The sequence below is a fragment of the Pan paniscus genome, chromosome X, assembly GCF_029289425.2.
Source record: "Pan paniscus chromosome X, NHGRI_mPanPan1-v2.0_pri, whole genome shotgun sequence".
NCBI classification, from domain to species: Eukaryota; Metazoa; Chordata; class Mammalia; order Primates; family Hominidae; genus Pan; species Pan paniscus.
The window spans coordinates 20,822,446-20,843,067 of NC_073272.2; the positions used below are offsets into that span (position 1 = coordinate 20,822,446).

General features: G+C 38.7%; 1 protein-coding gene across 12 annotated transcripts in view; it reads right to left on the reverse strand.

The window, feature by feature from the left end:
* Positions 1-20,622, reverse strand: part of ADGRG2 (adhesion G protein-coupled receptor G2) — a 136,944-nt gene that overhangs the window by 36,891 nt on the left and 79,431 nt on the right. For 5 of the 12 annotated variants that reach the window (XM_055106772.2, XM_055106773.2, XM_063601885.1 and 2 more), the window contains 8 exons: positions 14,293-14,328; positions 11,704-11,742; positions 11,573-11,596; positions 10,060-10,095; positions 7,728-7,769; positions 5,099-5,152; positions 2,295-2,350; positions 1,331-1,386 (listed from right to left, as the gene is read on the reverse strand). In XM_055106772.2, the coding sequence (XP_054962747.1) occupies positions 1,331-1,386; positions 2,295-2,350; positions 5,099-5,152; positions 7,728-7,769; positions 10,060-10,095; positions 11,573-11,596; positions 11,704-11,742; positions 14,293-14,328 (343 nt within the window). The remainder of the gene's footprint in view (positions 1-1,330; positions 1,387-2,294; positions 2,351-5,098; positions 5,153-7,727; positions 7,770-10,059; positions 10,096-11,572; positions 11,597-11,703; positions 11,743-14,292; positions 14,329-20,622) is intronic. The other 7 variants (XM_024927217.4, XM_024927210.4, XM_063601886.1 and 4 more) reach the window with 5 other exon arrangements.

The following is a 20,622-nucleotide window of genomic DNA, read 5'->3' on the forward strand; positions in this document are numbered from 1 at the left end:
ATCTCAAAAAAAAAAATTATTCTATTATTGCCCAGCTAAAGTTTCAGATCCTTCCAGAGCATTGATCTCTTCTGCTTTACATTTCACATATTATAAATGAATAGTTAGAAAAGCTAGATTTCATCAGGAGGTCAAAGAATAGGCATAAAGGACATGAATAACACCCCACCCCACTCCCAGTTCTTACTAGTTGAACTTCTTAACCACTACAAACTGAGTAGGCCCTAGGGATGTTTGCTATCTGCCAAATGCTTCTCTCTGCCTAGGCGTTGCTGAATCATTAGATGTAGCCAGGTCAAAAAGCTAATTTGAAAGATGACCCATAAGAAGAGGGATTTGTTTTGTTTTGTTTTTAAATGAAAGATTTTTCTTTTCAGTGTCATCGCAGACATTACAGATTTGCTTCAAAAGTTTATAACAATCTCATTTGTGAGGCAGTAGCAATGTTGAGAGTAGATGAATTTTTGTCTCTGATGCTGCTTCACTGGCTGCTATGAGGGCATAAATGTGAAGTTGACCCTTTTGGTGATGGACACAGTAAGATCATCTCCTGGCCTAGGCCATCCTGGTGGCTGACATTTTGACTTACTGTTTAACTGGGGGCACTTTTTTTTTTTTTTTTTTGAGACAGAGTTTCGCTCTTGTCACCCAGGCTGGAGTGCAATGGTGCAATCTTGGCTCACTGCAACTTCTGCCTCCCAGGTTTAAGCAATTCTTCTGCCTCAGCCTCCCGAGTAGCTGGGATTACAGGCGCCCACCACCACGCCCGGCTAATTTTTGTATTTTTAGTAGAGATGGGGTTTCACCATGTTCGCCAGGCTAGTCTTGAACTCCTGCCTTCAGGTGATCCACCTGCCTCGGCCTCCAAAAGTGCTGGGATTACAGGGGTTAGCCACCGCACCTGGCCAAGGGGCATCTGTTTGTAATGCATTTCTCATTGTCTGTGCTTGTCCTTCTAAGCCCAGGTCTACTTAACAAAGACTTTTCTCTGTCTTATGAATCACTGATGCTTCATGAAAGCATCAACAAATCATATATTTGGAGTCCCACCTTGGACTCCTCTTTCAACCATGCTGGATATCAAATCATATTAAAACTCAAATGCTAATTCAAATGAAGCTGTTATATAACTTCAGCGCATCAAAGAGCCTCATGGGGATAATAGTTGATGTGATTATGGTTAATTTGCAAGGAAGTCAAGAACCAATTGGCTCTATAACCTTTGGGCTGGTCTCTTTCCCATTCTCAGTTTTCAATTGCAAACATGGCTCAAAAAGTATCCTTCCATAGTTGATGTCTGAAGTTTCAAGTCAAATGGCAGATTACTCACTTTAATTCACTTAGAGACAGGACTCCAGTTAAGGTGCCATTCGTTATATGTTGATTCTGTTAGAAGCATAAAATCATTAAGAATATAACAAACATTGTTTTGCTTTTTCACTCTCTAACAGTAAGTTGTTCTTCAGTTTTATCAGCCACTCAAATAACTATACCCCAAAGACTGAATCCTAACTGTAAGGAACATTGTCTATCTAAATGATCAAGCTGCAGTTTTATAGAAAAGGGAGGGCAAAAAGTGGTTCTTAAAAGTTAATCCATATTGGCTGAGCCTGTTTTTGTTTCATGTTTTCTTTAAAAAATATTCTAAGTCAGCAGCTCTGATGTGCTGATTTCTGTCTTTCTTTATTTCACGAGTTCCTCACAAAGAACACTATTAACATTCTTGTCACGAAAGGTCCTGGATCTAAGTAACAGACCCCAATGTAAAAAGGAAAACTTGATAGCAGCCATTGCTGTATTTCTAGCAATGAGCTCATTGCCTGGCACATAGTAGGTGCTCAGAAATAGTCATCGAATGAATGAACCACATTTGGCCATCCTCTGAACCAATCTAGGTTTTGGGAAGGCTGATACCACTGCATCAGAATCCCCCATGGGGCAAAGAGAATCACATTCAGAATATTATTCATAGATTCAATACACATATTTCTTGTTGCTAGGAGTTTCTAATATAATTTAAAATTTTAACTGGCAGTAGAATTGCATCACCTTAACATTCTTATTCAGCAGCAAGCCTATTGAAAACTAAAATATAGTTATTAACAAAATACCATGATTATTATGAATTCAAGCCCTCGCTACAAAGCTAGGGACTCAATTAACATATTTCATTTAAATTTGGTCATAACAATAAATATACCAAATATCATAAATAATCTGAACCTCAAACAAATGTTTAAATATAAATGAATTTGCCTTTTAAGATTGCAGTAAAAAAAATCTTTAAAACTTACCTGGGGAACGGTGCTTTCTTTATCATATTGAAACATGATCTCACCTCTAAAAAATGCTAAAAATAAATTTTCAAAAAGATATTTGAGACTTGTATCCTTATAGCTTGAGGATTAATACCACATACAAAAAGATTATCAAATTATAAAGTTTCATCGAATTGTTTTTATTCACATTTACTTTGTCAGTAAGTTACTCAACTATTATCAATATAATTTTCAGAAAATATGAACTGTAAATTTTATGTGGGAATTCAGAAAGAGAAAACTTGTCCCCTTGTTAAGAAATTTTATTCCTGGGGACTTTGACTCTATCTGGAAACAAATAAAATAGAGACTCCTAAACAGAAAGACGTGGTGTGCACTTCATAATCTATATGCAGGGGTGTCCACTCTTTTGGCTTCCCTGAGGCACATTGAAAGAATTGTCTTGGGCCACATATAAAATACTCTAACGACAACTGATGAGCTAAAAAAAAAAAAAAGGCCATGCATAAGTCTCATAATGTTTTATGAAAGTTTATGAGTTTGTGTTGGGCCACATTCAAAGCTGTCCTGGGCCGCATGTGGCCCATGGGCCGCGGTTGAACAAGCTTGATCTTGTGAGCAAACTCGCCTTGTGAGCAATGGGGCAAGGATATCACATAAACTAGAGCCAGGGCTCAGCCAACGTTTTTGGTGATTGAGCAGGTAGTCAATATTTGAGGGTTTGCAGGTCATATGATCTATGCTGTAACTACCCAACTCTGCCATTGTAGCATGAAAGCAGCCATAGGCAATACGTAAATGAACAGGCATGGGCTGTGTTCCAATAAAACTTTATTTACAAAAACAGGCCATATTTGGACTATGGCTGGTAGTTTGCCAACCCCTGAGCTAGAAGGCCTCCTCTTCTCATCATCTTTTATTGTACCCCAAAGTACAACAACTGATTCCTGCTTAAAAATGGCCAAGAAAGCACTAGACCAGTGTTTGACATGATCTATTTCAGCAACTTTTCTACTAAGAACCTCAGTTTCCACATATCGATACTGAAATTTCAATTCATACAGTATGTAATTATTAAAAGATATTTGAGATCTACATAGACTTATCCATTTTTAAAAATCTTAGCTTTTAAATGATTATTTAAATTGTGTGTGTGTACGTGCATGCCAACACCCACAACGTCTCTGCCTCACATTCTTATTGATGAATATTGAGTTTCATAAATGTGCTGGGAGCACAGTGGTAGCAGAGCAACCAGGAAGCCAGCACCTTTTGACTATCAGCCTGACTCTTGGTCAGCTCCCACTTTCTTCACCAGCCTCCATTTTCCTTAATGAACCCAGATTGGAACCTGCAAGAAGTGAAGGTTTCTAGTTTCTGGCAGGGTACCATGGGGTTTCTGGTGCCAAAAACCCTGATGAGGTTGTTTTCACCGACACTAAAACAAACGGTCAATTCAGTCCCTTAATTGGGGAAAACATTACTCCAACCAGCTTTCTGGCATCTGTTACTCAAGATGACCAGTTTTTTTTTTTTTTTAACTACATGTTCAATTTTCAAACAGTTATCAAACATCATGTAGACACAACACTGAACTAGACATTAGTCACCAGCCCAAAACATAAGTGAAGCACAAAAATAATGACATTATGGGGAATTCGGTGAACGGAAGAGTCAGAGAGGAGGGAGAGAAGGAGGAGGAAAAGAGAAGAGAGTTATACAATATACGAAAATGAAATGTATCCAACACTTTGCTTTCTTTAATCAAAACCAGCTAATATTTTCCTCCTATATTCTACCTGGAACATAGTATCAGCAGAAAAATGAGCAAATCTTATATTCACACAATAGAAAGTGTTTGTGAAACATTCTTTCAATAGGACAGTTTCTTGTTTTCTAATTTATCCAACCTTATTTTACTTGAAATTGTTACCTATGTTTTTCAAACAAATTATTCAACTGTTAAAAGGAATGGAATAAAGAAAATATTCCTGTAATGATTGCTTATTACTGTAATCACAATAAGACTTTCAGAACATAAAATACCTAGTTAACTTCCTCTTCTCGCTTCTCATGATCTCTGGCCAATTCTGATCTGCCACACCATATTTTTCTGTTTTTCACATTTGCTTTCATTGGTTTTAACAAGGAAGGGAGCCCAGAGAGCCAAACCAAGGTGAGAAAAGTGGTTGTTTCATTCCGTCTGGCCCATGGCAGAAGGGAAAATATTCCCATTTCAAAAATAGCATGTTCTCAAGAGATTTCCATCTCAATTTTTAAAAATAGCAAATGGTCTTAGTTAGAAATGGCAAAATACACTATGGACACTACTGGAATTAGCATCCACTTAAACTAGGTGTACTTGAGTTTTCAACATTCAACAGGCTGATCCGCTTTATTCTTAGCAAGACGTTATCCTGTTTCTAAGCTCTAATACTTAAGGCCCTATGGAAAAGCTTGACAGATTTCTATATAAGAAGTGACTTTCAATAATTATTAATGTCTTTATTAGTTATGTTCACAAATTAATTCTAAGGGTATTAGTTATGGATTTAAAGCTATAATGAAAAATATTTATTGTAGAGCTTTATGTCTCATATTAAGGAAGTTAATCCATCTTCTCACTAGGCAACGGGAAGATAATTTCAGCCAGATATAAAATTTGCTTTTGTTTTTATTAGGGACTCCTAGTAGCCAGGTGGCATGAAAAGAGGCAGCTCCAAGAGGCACATACCACATACTCAAAAGAAAAGAAAGTGAACCATTTATCTCTATGGAGGAAATTTATCTGGTAATGTGTAATGTACACAAGAACTAACCTGAGTCATTGCAAATAGATGACAAATTGCAGATATTTCTCTGGGGTTTGACGCCTGCAAAGAAAACACAACCCAGCTGGTTAAGCATGTCAATGCCTGTGTTTATGTGCTGCATTGTCAAGAGAATTCATAAACGTAGGCATCAAATGTGGACCAGAAATATTATAAGCTGGAATTAATTGGCTGGATGAATTCCACAAAGACTAAAGAAATGAGTTTTCATTTGTTGGTCATTTGTCAGCTACGGAACTCAATTCTTTACTAATCTTTAGTATGTCAATATCTGATCCTTAACTCCTCCCTAAAATTTTTGACCCCTTCCCAATTAATCCCTCTCCTGTTCAGTATAAACAGAGCACCATGAACACAAACCAAGTAGAGACTTTAAATGGAATGGCCCTTAATCATAGATCCTCCTTCTTTTCATATGTAGGGGAGTCTATGAACACTCTAATGTTAATCCTAGCTCTTTATGCAAATGTATGTATGAAATAACATTAATGTCATAATATTGTTTCATGGGCAAAAACTACAAAATTCAAAACATATTTGCTGAGCATTAACCATATTCTACAGGCTTTGGGAGTTTCCAGATATAGATCCTGCCCTCAAGGAGCATACAATCTAGTGGATGATACTAGCCAGTAAATAAAAAGCATTTTTTAATTTACTTATTAGTGAGGGCAAAATGGAGTGATGACGAGGACAACAGACCACACAGGCATACAAAGGAGACAGAGATGACTGGGAGATAAAATGAGCATCAGAACCAAAACTTTATACGTATTAACCTGAGAAACACTTTCTCCTTTGGTGAGAGGAGAAGTGTATCTCTTCTTCAATTTGAAAAGAACTCAAGGTTTACTTCTCTAAAAAGCCTTCCTTTATTAATTGCATCCTTTTGGCAAAGCATAAGAAATCCATAGTACATGGGAGGAGCAAATGCTGATAATGTATTAAACAAACTGCCAAGGGAAAAACTTGTTATATTAAGAAATATTTTTGTCTCCTTGTTAGGTCTTGTTTGGTCAGAATTATGTGTGCAATGCCCAACTGCAAGTTTATTTCCATTGCACATTACAAATCCTTAAATTCTTTTCTATGAGAAAACTAGTTTGGGTACAAACTAAAATTATAATTTGAGTTAGTGCATGTGATATGCTTTCTGCTAGTGTGATTTATTGATGTACAGGCATCATGCTTTAGCGAAGACACCTATAGCTATGAGTTTTGATTTTGTGAGCAGATTAAATTTAGGTACCCCAAATTACCAGATCTGTAGATTTTTATATTGTTCCAAAGCAGTGTTACCCACACCAAAAGAGAAATATTTCATTTCTTCTTCTGTCTATAAGCAAATATACTTGCTTATAGATAGAACTCACTATAACATATATACTATGCAAATATAGAATTTATAGATTTTATAATGGGTAGTTATGCTGTAAATGTCCTTTAAACCATTGCTGTATTACTTACTAAACTTTTCATTCGATCATCTCATCTTTTTCTAAATTTTAGCTGCACCTCCATTTCCAGTGATGCGTGTCTTCTTGCTGTTCATTCATACTGAGAATTTTGTTTTTCCTACTGCTAGCATTCTCATCTGTAATCTCCTCTATGTACATGGCCACAGGTCATTCCTTAAATCATGAGTGAGAAAACTTTCTAAAGGGTCAGATAGTAAATATTTAAGCTTTGTGGGTCATATGGTCTCTGTTGCAACCACTCGTGTTTTACGCAGCAGAAAAATAGCTATAGAGAATATGTAAGCAAAGGGGCATGGTAGTGTTCCAATAAAACTTTATTCACAAAAACAGGCAGTGAGCCCGATTTGGCCCATTGGTGATAGTTTGCCAACCGCTACTTGAAATCAAGCCTTTGTCAAGCATGTCTTGTGTGTGTAGTCTTGTATCAGAAACTTAAAAGTACACATTTTCTTTGATTTAAAAAGAATTTGGCCAGGTGCAGTGGCTCAGGCCTGTAATCCTAGCACTCTGGGAGGCCGAGGCAGGCAGATCACTTGAGCCCAGGAGTTTGAGACCAGCCTGGGCAACATGGCGAAATCCTGTCTCTACAAAAAATACAAAAATTAGCCGGGCTTGATGGCACAAGCCTGCAGTCCCAGCTACTCAGGAGGCTGAGGTGGGAGGATCACCTGAGCCAAGGAGGTTGAGGCTGCAGTGAGCTATGATTGCACCACTGCACTGTAGCCTGGGCCACTGAGTGAGATCTTGTCTCAGGAAAAAAAAATTTGAGGTTCATTCCTCTAACTTCTTCATTAATTGCATCCCCCTCTACTCCTATGCCTCTTAACCATGTCAGTAATACTTGTATAATCATTGCCTTTATCTGCATGCATGTTCATGTTAGTTATCTATTTTTTTGCCTTGTCTCCACCCATAGACTAGAAGATTCTTGAGGGTGGGCTCTGTGTCTGATCATTATTATATAGCCCCAAACACCTAGTACAATTTCAGGTACCCAGTGCATACACATCTATTTGTTAAGATCAGATTTTATCTTGAAAAGTTTGGAAAAAAGAGAAAGAAATTATAAACACCAGCCATTTGTTTAATTTTACTTTAGTTATAAAAAGGAAAGTCTTGATATTGATAATAAGTCATACCTGATGTATTGAAGGTTTTTACTATAGTGATTTTAGTTTTTTCTGCAAAGAAACAACTTAAATATTAGAGAATAATCATTGCTTGTTTTTTAAAAACAATTTGCCATGAGTATCATTTTAGTGAAGTGCTAAAAAAAAAAGCCACACTGTTGACACCTTTAAGACACTATCGGTCATCTCAGCAGCAGAATGAATAGGAACCGCATCCACGGATCATGTAGCATTGGCACAGGGTGAGTCTGGGAGTTGGAGTTCCATGTTTACGCAGTTAGATCACACCCATTACACACCCCACTGCCTGTGTAATTCTACTTTACTTTCCACACACTGCTGCTAGACAAATGATGTGGACTTACACTTCAGATACGTAGAATTAAGCCACTATCGGGACCTTCAGGTGATAGGTTGTAAAGAGCAGGTAATTCAGAATAAAAATTAATGTGAAACAGTACACATGGGATGTAAAGTATTGCTATTATACAATCAAGTGTCTCTCTATCTTCTTTAGGAGTTAACATAATACTATCCCCATTGTACTGATAGAGAATGCTATTCTCAGAGAGGTCGAGATCATCCACCTATACACAATCACATAACACGCCCACAGCAGAACCAAGACTGTTCAAAGTGAGTGACTCACAGGCAAATATTAACATGCCCTGAAGAAGCAAACTTTAGAAATGTCTTCCAAACACGTTTTGGGGACAGAGCCCATGGTTCATTCCCCAGGTAACGGAGAAGCAGGTACAGAAATCTTTGCTGTAAAAATGGCCAATGGAAAGAGGCTGTGTTCAGGGCATAGATTTTTACCGAAGCTCTGTCACCTAGGGTGGATGGGCAAATTCTGAAGAAAAGGCCAAGCTCAGAGATTGGAGACACACTTAAGAATGATGATGTTATCCTGGCAGAAACTCATCAGTAACAAAGACACACAAATGAGGTTTCTGAAACTCTCAGGTTTCAATGTGTGACCCATGAGCCAATGATGGGTGGTAATTATGAAGGCTGATAGCATTTCACATTGTCATTAAGAATCTTTTAGGTCCGGGTGCCGTGGCTCACGCCTGTAATCCCAGCACTTTGGGAGGCTGAGGCGGGCGGATCACAAGGTCAGGAGATCGAGACCATCCTGGCTAACATGGTGAAACTCCATCTCTACTAAAAATACAAAAAATTAGCCAGGCATGGTGGTGGGCACCTGTAGTCCCAGCTACTCGGGAGGCTAAGGCAGGAGAATGGCGTGAACCCGGGAGGCGGAGCTTGCAGTGAGCCAAGGCGGCACCACTGCACTCCAGCCTGGATGACAGAGCGAGACTCCGTCTCAAAAAAAAAAAAAATCTTTTAAATATATTATTTTGTTTGCCCTGATAGTTTCCTTTTCAGAGCAAACAAAATACAACTGTGAAATGAACTTCTGGTTTTGGTAACTAAAGTGCTCTGGGGTAAAAATGTTTAACTTCACTAGTAATCATGAATGAAAAATAAAACCTAAGAGTTGAGAGAAAGATTTAATAAGATATGATACAGTCTCAGCAAAGGTACAGTGACAGACATTCTCATCCACTGCGGACAGGAATGTCGCTAGGCACGACCTTTCTAGAAGGTAACCAAGCAGTAGTATCAAGAGTCTTACAATATTCATACTGCTGACCCTTAGAATGCAATCCTTGCATACTGCAATCCTTAGAATGTATCCTACAGAAATAAGAAATGAATGCAAAGATGTTGGCACCAGAATGTTCATTGCAATAACTTCTATTAAAAAGATAGAAACAACTTTAAAGTTCAACATATGGTACAAAATGGAATATTATCAAGTCATAATAGTAAGGGACACTGGAAGATACTTCTAACATAATATTAAGTCAAATGGGCAAGATACAAAAATCTATGTAAATTATGACTATTTTGCAAAGGATATAAGAGTATATGTATATAAATAGATGTATAAATGATACTGAATGGAAATAGACCAAATTGTTAACAGTCATAGTCTTAGGAAAGTAACATTAAAGATGATTTGTATTTTCTTCTTTGCATTTCTCTATATTCTCCATCTTTATGAGCTAATATGTATCACTATTATAATCACAAAAATAATACATGCTGTTTTAAATGGAGTGCTATGGCCATCGTTTGGAAGTTTGGGAGTGTGGTGACAGAATTATAGTTCAATGTCAAAGTCAAAGGGGTCATAAATCAATGGTTGAAGGCACAGGAAAAAGGGCAAGGAGGCAAAAGAAAACTCTTTAGTAACCCAGTAGACTGCACAAGCAAGACACTCAAGAGGCTGCAGAAGAAGCTATTACATTTAGAAATCACTTGATATTACCTGTTTCGTTTGAAGGGAGTAAGCTTAAAGTAACATCTGAAATAAAATAATAAAAATTAGCATAACTACTGGCATGGTTTACAAACATGTGTGTCTTCCTAGGTTCCTTAAACATTTCCCTTTTCCCCAAATCTGGGAGAAGTTAGTTTTGCAAAAGCCAACTGACACTACTAAATGTTTTTGCTACCCATCCTCTCACTACTCCATTCTCCAACCCCTGGAGACAATTCCGGAGCAAATGTTCATTGATTCAAATGCAAGTTACATGTCTATACACTTAGCAACACTCCCGTAACCATTAGATTTGAATAAACTCATCTATGTTGTTTAATATTTTGTCCCTTTTTTCTCTATTATAATGAACGTCCCTAAGGGATATGACATTTCCAACATTAATACTGATTTTAATATATAGCCCTGTGGATGCATAATACATTTTTACAAGTGATACACTCTTATAAAGCAATTTAAAATAATTCTAGCTTAAATTTGGAGTAAATGACCATTATATTCGACTAACTTTTAAGAAAATCTCATTTGGATCCTGTTTGATTTAAAATCCAATTTAAAATCGATTCTATTGGCATTTCTTTAAATCCAAATCATTCTAGAATTTATGATTCTGGATGAAATTTTAGGAGAAAACCAAAAGGCATTTATTACATCATACTTAAAACACACACACACACACACACACACAAAATGGGATCCAAAAACTGCACCAAAGCTAAATTGAAGATATTATTTTCACTGTGAGAAGTAACTGCACATAAAAATGATAACATCTGTCCCTTCCCATTGGGCCAAATATGAATTTAAACCAGTTTTGATCAGTATAAGCTGCATCTATGATTGTTTAGCTCCTTAGCCACCAACCATATGGTGAGATTTGATTTTAACCAAGGGCTTGTGAAAAGTGTTGGGGTTTCATCGCAATAAGATGGAAGGAAGGCTGTCTACCCATTCTGTTCACTTATTGGAGGGAACAGAATGTACTGCTCTGCCCCCTTCCCTTGAATAAAGCCCACTTCTTTGCCCTTTTCTCTAGCATGATGGGGAAGCCATTTTTTTCCCATTTCATACTATTTAAAAATTGATCAAATCATCTGTAAAAAGGCTGTCTTTGAACACACTGTGCCTCCAAATCCATGCTGAATCATATTGAATAACTGGATGTACTTTTCACATTTAAACAATCTGTCATGTAAAACTTGTTGGCATTGTGCTGGACAGCAAGGGAATGGAGAATTCAAAATGTGATCGATATTTCTTTTATTTTTAGCTAACAATTAGAGTGGTGGACTGCTCTCTTCCCTCCATGACTGTAAGAATGTTATCATTTAACCAGAAAGTTTAGGTCACTCTCCAGGGTTGGCAAGTTTTGTTTTGGGTTATTTGAAACTACTCGACGTATTCAGAAATAATTTAGAAATGGAAACCTTCAACACCATTCATTATACTTATATTCATATTAAGGGTTATCAATTTTCACTTGCTTCAGAAAAATTCTTACCATTGAGGCTTGTTGTTTCAACCTCTTTTTGTCCCGAGGAGAAAAACAATACAAAGATATAATTAAAACAAAACTTTAACAAATTGGACTAAATCTAGGTTTAAATTTTTTCAAAATCTTGCCTGGAGTACCATTGGAGGAGGGGGCAAAACTGACAACAGATAATTTAGCTGCAGGAGAAAAAAAAATTAAATCAATATTTTGAAACGATTATTTGTCAAATTTTAAAGAATTAAAACTTTTGAGATATAATTACGAAAAGAAGTAGAAAACACACTAGCAGACCAAGTTGTAGTTAAATCTGCATGTCCCATGAGCGCTCAGTGAGTATAAAATTTAATCAGAGAATTGTAGGAAAAGAACCCAAGATGAGTGAACCTGAGACCCGTGATTGCAAAGCTTGCTAACTACTTATGGAATATTATAGAAATAAGATTAGGAACCAGACCAAAATACAAGAAATATTACTTTAAAATTTTTTCAGCCAGAGCATTCTAGAAAACATTTTAAATAACTTGCCAAATTACAATCATGAAATATATTGGCACGCTGGTGCCATTCTGTTACAGTGATGCCTAGCAAATCTTCCCACAGTAAATTTAGGATTAAAAAATTGCTACCACTCAATACTGTACTACCTAACCAGATTTCCTGGTAAGTTATTTTAAAATATGGCTGCTATTAAGGCAATTAATCAAGTGATAAATTTCCTGTGGAATGACTCCACTTAAGCTAAGAAGTCAATCTACTACACACATTTTGCATATTTAAATATTTAAAAGATTCAATGGCTTGACCTCTACCTAAACATGGGAAAAGCAAACACCAACATTTTATAACTAAAATAAGTTTTGCAGTAGGGAGCCTGATTTTCAGCTGGTATGGACCAAAGTTGGGTGTGTCAAGGCACTTTGGCTGGCCTATTTTAGACTGCTCTTGTGTTGGCTGAAACACACACACCCTGTCTGTCCACATTATTGTTTCCATATTTTGTCATTTACTACATTTATTTATTTCTTAAATTACCAAGGATGTTTCTTGAGAAGTAAGACAGTTCCTGAGCAATAAGATTCAAAGTGTAGATATAGAATCCTTTTTGCTCTTGGGGCAGAACAAAATAATTGGCCACAACTAGTTTTTAAGGAATGACTATTAATTCTTCCGAATGTTGATGAATGGTGACACTGTGCAAAGAAGAGACCTCTGGGCATGGCTGCCCATCCATCCCTTGATGCTACACTGGCTCTTACCTTCCAGTTTGCACTGCTCTCCCCCAGGGCACCCAGAAGCCAGGCTGTGACTAGACCCAGTGTGTCCCCCCAGAGCCCCATTCCCTATTCTATGCAAACAAGGTTTTGCAGATATCACCATGATTCAGTTTGCTGAGGACTATTCTATTGGAAGAAAAATATAGTGGTTCATTGTGCCCTAGAAGCTTAACAACTAGGGGGCAAATTGGCGAGATCAAAAGAGCTTGGACTTTGGAGGCCTGCAGTCCTGGGTTTGAATCTTTGCCCCATTACTCAAAAACTCGTAAAAATAATAGTTACCACTTACCAAGGGTTTACACTGTGCCTGGCACATATGTTATCTCATTCCGTCTTCACAACTACCCGACAACAGCTACTATTATTCTCCCCAATTTACAGGAGAGGAAACTGAGGCATGGAAAGGTTAAAGGAACTAGCCCAAAACCACACAGCTAGGAATGAAGGCAGGAAGGTGGTGGCCAAATTACAACTCAAGTCATCTGGCTCCAGAGAATGTGTGAACACGAGCATGTTTTATCCTCCCCAAGCCCCAGTTTCCTCATCTATAACACGAATATTTCCTATGCTGCAAGACTGAGAGGAGAACGAGGAGATGTCTGAAGGCTTCCAGATACATAGTAGTGCATGAGAAGTATAGCTATTGTGATTAATTGGATTTAAATAATGAATCAATAACAGTAGAAGCTCATTTGCACACAACTACAGAAAGAATGTGAGTTGACTCACTCCCCATCATAAAAGATTGTTCTGGAATAGATGGTATACCCAAAAGAATACAGAAGTAGGAGTCAGAGAAGCCATGTGCTGCCTCTGTGTGATGTGGAGCAAGGAGCTGTGTGATCTTAGAGAAGTTCCTCGGCCACTCCAGGCTTCATTATCTCATCAGCTAATGGACAGGGCTGGGCCACTTTAACCTAAGGTCCCATTCCAGCTAGCAGTCTCGAATTCAGGTTCTGTTCCAGGCACTTGCCAATCTGGGTTCTAATGTATTTGCCTTCCCATTCTAGTGAGTGCTGGGCCCTTAGAATCCTAGTGAAAAATATCCTTTCAGTGGAGGTACTGAGGGTGTATATTTAAGTGAACATCTCATCTCATGTCCTCCCTTAAATGTAAAAACATCTGGCATGTTTATGTTCCTGATACTCTTCAAGAGACTTGTGAACTAGAATACTAAAAATAACTGCTGAACTTAAGTAATTACTGTAATGAAAACTAACAATTTAGTCCCCTGTGATTTGTTGCCTGGCTTTGTCCCACAATATGGACGGATCAATATGACTGCCCTCTGGTCTATGCTTGCATTGATTTTTCAGGTGTAGGCTTAATGACCTAATTAAGCTTCTTGGAGGAAAACAATTTTGTTGTACCTGACTACATGCCATGTTTCATAGAGAACTTACAGAATAATCTTTTCCTGAAATTCCCCAGAGTTCTAAAAAAACAACTTACCAGGTGGTGGTGACAAACTGGAATTATCAGTATCTTCTGTTGAGGAAAAGAGGTGATTCAGAATTAGTTTCATGAGGACTAAAATCAATAAAATTGTATTATATTAAGGATTTTTTGTCAAATAAGTAGGTTTCAGCTACTCATGTCACTAAAAAAAAGTATGTGAATGTTTATCAGCCTCACTACTGTAACAATTTCACTATCCATATGTACTCCATCCCATCATGTTATAAACCTCAAATGTGCACAATAAAATTTATCTTAAAAAATAAGATAAAATTAGTTTAATTTATGCACACATTTGTAGGAGATTAACATCTTTAATGGAAGTGAACGTAAGCTGAATTACAAATAGCTACCAAAAGAGGGCAGTATGTTAATTTACTATTATTTTCAACAGCTAATCAATACTTTTTAACGTGTATGTTTGCATAAATTAAACTTCCATTAACTGTGCTGCTTTTGAGCACAGACGTTATATCTATTAAGCCATTTCTTTCTTATGAGTTAAGCTAGATCAGACACCTCTGGGTTTATAAACTACAAGAGCTGCTGAGTTATTTATTTGGGGAAAATGCTCAGATCTCTTAAAAGAAAAGTAATTCTATATTTCTATCTATGAAAATAATACATACATATTGGAGAAACTAGAAATTACAGATAAGCAAGAAGAAGAAAATAAAAACCATCTATAATTTCACCAGAGAAAAATGACATTAACATGTTAGTATATATTATTTCTCTGTGTGTATATATATTTACATATATACAGATATATGCATATGTTTATATGTGTATATATTTACATATATACAGATACATGCATATATGTTTATATGTATATATATGTATAAGGATTACATCACACAAAAATATTTATAACTTGATTTTTCTCATGACAATATATCATGAACGTCATTCTATATCATCAAACAATTTTCCACAACACCATCTATGATGGCTGAATAGCACTTCAATTGTTGTATGTACTATTTATCTATATAACACATTTCCTCTTAATGGGCATTTTGGTGTGTATGATTTTTCATGATTACAAACAATGCTGCAATAAATCCTTTGGGCTAAATTTTTACATACATATGTGGCTATTTCTTTCAGAAATTCCATAAATGTTGTTTGCAAAATGCCCTAGAGAAAAATTGGACCAATTTATACTACCCTTTAGAAGTGTTACATCCCCAAATACTGACCCACATGGGGTGTTATCTTATACATTAAAAAAATTAATTACAAAGGGATATTTTTACAATGTTATCTTGAGATACAATTAATAGGAAAGAATAAGTATGTTTGCAAACTAACATTGCACAGTGAAACATACCTGGTAGCCTCCAGGAGCCTATTTTCTTGAAATGATGGTAGGGTACTGATTGTTTTCTGGGATAATTAAAATCATAGTTCGGCTCGAAAGCAGGACTGAATGAGTGCCCAAGTTCCCCAATAACCCTGCAGCCAACAAGGCAAATGTAGGCAAGTGGCTAGGTGCTTTGGTGCCCTAATTTAATTGGAGTTACTTCTTCCTTAGTCTCTGTTCTTCTGTATCTCTCATGCTACTTTAATATTCCACTAATCTGTTGAGTTAGCTTTTAAAGGGTTAATTTTGTTTTTGAGACAGGGTCTCACTCTGTTGCCCAGGCTGGAGTGCAGTGGTGCGGTTGTGGCTCACTGCAGCCTCAGACATCCCAGGCTCAAGTGATCCTCCCACCTCAGCCTCTTGAATAGCTGGGACCATAGGTACGCACCACCACACCTGGCTAATTTTTTTATTTTATTTTTTGTAGAGACGGGGGTCTCACTATGTTGCCAGGGCTGGTCTTGAAATCCTGAGGCTCAAGCACTCACCTCGGCCTCCCAAAGTGCTGGGATTACAGGTGTGAGCCACCATGCCCAGCCTGAAAGGGTTAATTGAAAAAATACCTTTGGGAACACTGAAGGGGTCATCAGTCATTCACATCTTAGTATGAGTTCATTTGAATTGGGTGAATTCATCTGATCATCTAGCAAAGAGCTACCACACTGGGCAACGTGGGAAAGCCCTGGGTAAAATCAACATTCAATATGGACTACCCTCAGAATGACACCTGTCAGTGTGGGCAGGTAAAGTGAAGAAGGGCAGGCACCTGGCAAAGGCGGGGAGCAGGATGAAGGCACCTGGGAAGAGTTAGGTACCAGAGAAGAGGGATGGAGAGTGACGTCGAGGGGCAACAGAGGCTAACATTGCTTCACTGACAATTTTGCCCGGTGGATGGCCATAGTTCCAACCTTCTCCACTGCCAAATCTGTTGACCACAGCTGTGTACACACAGGGGGCTGATTTGAGTTTCACCTCTTTCTTACTTATTAGAAAAAAATGGACAAGTCAAGGGTAAGAGAAGAGCCAGAGCAGAGAAGGAAGTTTTCTGGGAAACTCACAAAACTGGTCCTCCATCCCTGAGTTTGATAGGCGTGGGCTTATAATCAAGAGCTGAAACTTGATCAAAATGTAGATAAGGCTGGGCGCAGTGGCTCACATCTATAATCCCAGCACTTTAGGAGGCCGAGGTGGGAGGATCACTTGAGGCCAGGAGTTCGAGACCAGCCTGGCCAACATGGCGAAACCGCGTCTCTACTAAAAATATAAAAATTAGCCAGGCGTGGTGGTGCACATCTGTGATCCCAGCTACTTGGGAGGCGGAGGCATGAGAACTGCTTGAACCCAGGAGGCGGAGGTTGCAGTGAGCTGAGATCACACCACTGCACTCCAGCCTGGGCGACGGAGCCAAACTCTGTTTCAAAAAAAAAAAAGTAGATGAGGGGTTGGACCAGCCCAGGGCTGGTCTCTTTCATCATGAAATGTACAGGGCTTTCAGTAACTCCTGACAGGAAAGACAGCGGTCTACTTTGATGAAGGGAGGGAATCTAGTAAATTAAAGCTAGAGATTTTTAAATGATTCTTCTCTGCTTTTTTCTTTTGGCACTTCTTTTTCCTTTAGGAACCCAGCTGCTCAGTCACTAACATTTATTCACTTTTTCTGTCTCTCATTATGATGCTCCACCTCACTCCTGGTCCAACCTAGAGGTATCCCCACAGGACTTACACTTTTCTGAGGATCAGCTTATGTTTCTCTTGGGCCCTCTCCTAACTCACTTCCCATTTGTTACAACTTAAAGAGGTGGTCGTCATATCCAGTGAGTCATATATTTGAGCTCCATGCCACTCTTAGGAGACAAAACATTTCCATTGTTAAAAAGATTCATAAACAAAGAAAGGAAAAACATTTAAAATTTTCAGATTTTCCTTTGGAACCTACAAAGAGCCAATTTTCAAGCATTATTCATTTATGGAAGTCTCAATTTAAGTCAATAAATAAAATTATGGTGCCGTGTCTATAAAATTTACTCAGTATGACTCCCTAGTGATTTTTTTAAAACAAAGTCCATATATTCCAATTAGGATGAGCAGGAGTTTGGCTTAGAATAGAAGCCAAATGGAGCCAGACAAACTGGAAACTCAAGAAACTGGCCCCATCAATGGAGTCTCTTTCCCTACATCCCCTCCCAGGCACTTTTTATTTTTTCAGTTATTGCCACTACCTTCTAAACTCTAATCCCACATGGCCAAGTGTGGTTCGAGCACTGCCATGTGAATGTCTTGCTGTCATTGCTTCTCCAACTCAGTATATCCAAGAAGTCATCCCTCATCACCCCACATCATTTCCACCCTTGATCAGTTCCTGAACTCAAAAGTATTGCCAGTAACACCCGCCAAACATTTAAGTTGAAAACTTCAGTACTGGTTTGCTGTTGCTGCTGTACCATTAACTTACTGGCTTCAAACACAAAATTGTTATCTTAGAGTTCTGCATATCAGACGTCCAGTAGGAGTCTCACCAGATTAAAATCAATGCTGATGATGCTAGGCCACATTCTTTTCTGGAAACTCTAGGGGAGAATCCATTTCCTGCTTATTCAGGATAAGCAGAATTCAGATCCTTGTGGTTGTAGGACCAAGGTCCTCATTTTCTTGCTAGCAATACATTGAGGGCCATTCCTTCAATTCCCAGAGTCTAGAAGCCCCCCACATTTCTTGGCTCATGCCCCATTCCTCTATCTTCAAAGTCAGACATGATGGGACAGGGCCAGGTCTTTCTCAGGTGGCATCACTCTGACTCCTCTTCACTTTTAAGAGCTATTAGGCCCACCCAAGTAGTCCACGATAATCTCATGGTCTTTCATTTTAATCACACCTGCAAAGTTCCCTTTGCTATGTAAGGTAACATATTTACAGGTTCCAGGGATTTTAGGATGTGGACATTTTTGGGGAGCCATCAGTCTTTCCACCATACTCAGAAACCCAGTTTCCTAAATTATGGAGAATGAGTTGCAAGGAACTGCCCTTCAAGAGAGAAAATCCTACAGGGGTCAAGTGAAGAGCCCAGAAACAAAGAGTTACTTTTAACAATAGAGTCGAGTCTACAAACCAAGATGCTAACTCTCTGGCCATTGCTCCTGACTCCTCCCCATCCCCAACTCCCACCTCCATATCCAGTCATTGCATCCTGGGCAGTCTTCTCATTGTAGCATGGGGCTGTTGCAAGGATTCTCAAAGAGAGAATGTACATGGCATAACAGGAATAGCAAAAACTGATCCACGCTTCCTGTGATCCAGGCTTACCACATGAAGGACTTCAAACATACTTTATTATTTAATCAGCCAACAACTTTGCAAATGTGATGAACACTGAGGATCCTGAGATGGATCGATTATCCTGGATTACCTGGGTGGGCCCAATCTAGTCCATGAGTTCTTAAAAGTGGAAGAGGAAGGCAGAAGAGTGGGTCAGAGTTATGCCATGAGAAGGACTCCTCGACCCTGAAGAGGTAGGTGATATCATTAACATCATTCCTTGTTAGTGCTTGAGAAACAGGATGGGTGAGGTTTAGAAACTTGTTCAAGGCCTCACAGATCATTGCTTGTAGACCTGAGATTTGAACGAAGGCAGTTTGACTTCTGAGCCTAACCTCTGAGGCTCTACTCTATCCCAGTTCCAATGACAAACTCTGTAGACCATAATCGAATACAGAAATGGGGGGTGTTATTATTATTATTATTATTATTATTATTATTATTTTGAGACAGAGTCTCGCTCTGTCACCCAGGCTGGAGTGCAGTGGCGCAATCTCGGCTCACTGCAAGCTCCTCCTCCCGGGTTCAAGTGATTCTCCTGCCTCAGTCTCCCGAGTAGCTGGGATTACAGGAACCTGCCACCACGCCTGGCTAATTTTGGTATTTTTAGTAGAGACGGGGTTTCACCATGTTGGCCAGGCTGGTCTGGAACTCCTGACCTCAAATGATCCGCCTGCCTTGGCCTCCCAAAGTGCTGCAATTACAGGTGTGAGCCACCGCGCCTGGCCATAGGGTTTTATTATTAATCTTCTTTAATCTCTCTCTCATCTGTCCCTTCTCCCCATGCTCACTGCCCCCTTCCATACCCAGGCCGTCACTGCCTCATACCCGGGTGAAAAATTAGAACCTTAGAACCTTCTAGTTGGAAGGAATCCTAACATTCTTTGCATCCCATTTCTTCCCCCATACAGTAATCCATCCACCAATTGTACACCTACAGTCTCAATTCAGCCTCCAAACAAGTTTTATCCTGTCTACATAGTGGGAATCATGCTGGAGTTTTTTGTTATTATTATTCTTTTAGTGACAGGGTCTTGCTCTGTTGCCCAGGCTGGAGTGCAGTGGCACAATCATAGCTCACTGCAGCCTCCCACTCATGGGCTCAAGGGATCCTCCCACATCAGCCTCCTGAGTAGCTGGGACTATAGGCACATACCACTACACCTGGATATTTTTAAAAAATTTTTTCAGAAATGGGGGTTTCAAGCTCCTGGGCTCAAGTGATCTTCCTGCCTTAGCCTCCTGAGTAGCTGGGACTACAGATGTGTGGCACCATGCCCAGCTCCAAGTTATTGAAAATTTGAATTACTCACCAACATTTAAAAATCAGGAAATTTCAAATAAAATTCCATTTTTTCACCTTGTTTTACAAAATTGTAAGTTTTGGGAGATGACCCCTTTATGTCGGCTCCCTGGCCCTCTAAAGCATGCCCTGGTTACAAAAGCTGATGGAGCTGGCTCTCTCCTCTTTATATCTTCAAGTATTCATTGACTACACCCTTCTTTCACTTGGCATTTGGACAGATGTCATTTAACTTTTCCACTGTGTGCCTTGTTTACCCAACTAGACGCTAAGCTGCTTGATGCTTTATTTATTACCTTCCAGGAATCTAGTCCAGTGTCTTGTTTGTGGTTGATGTCCT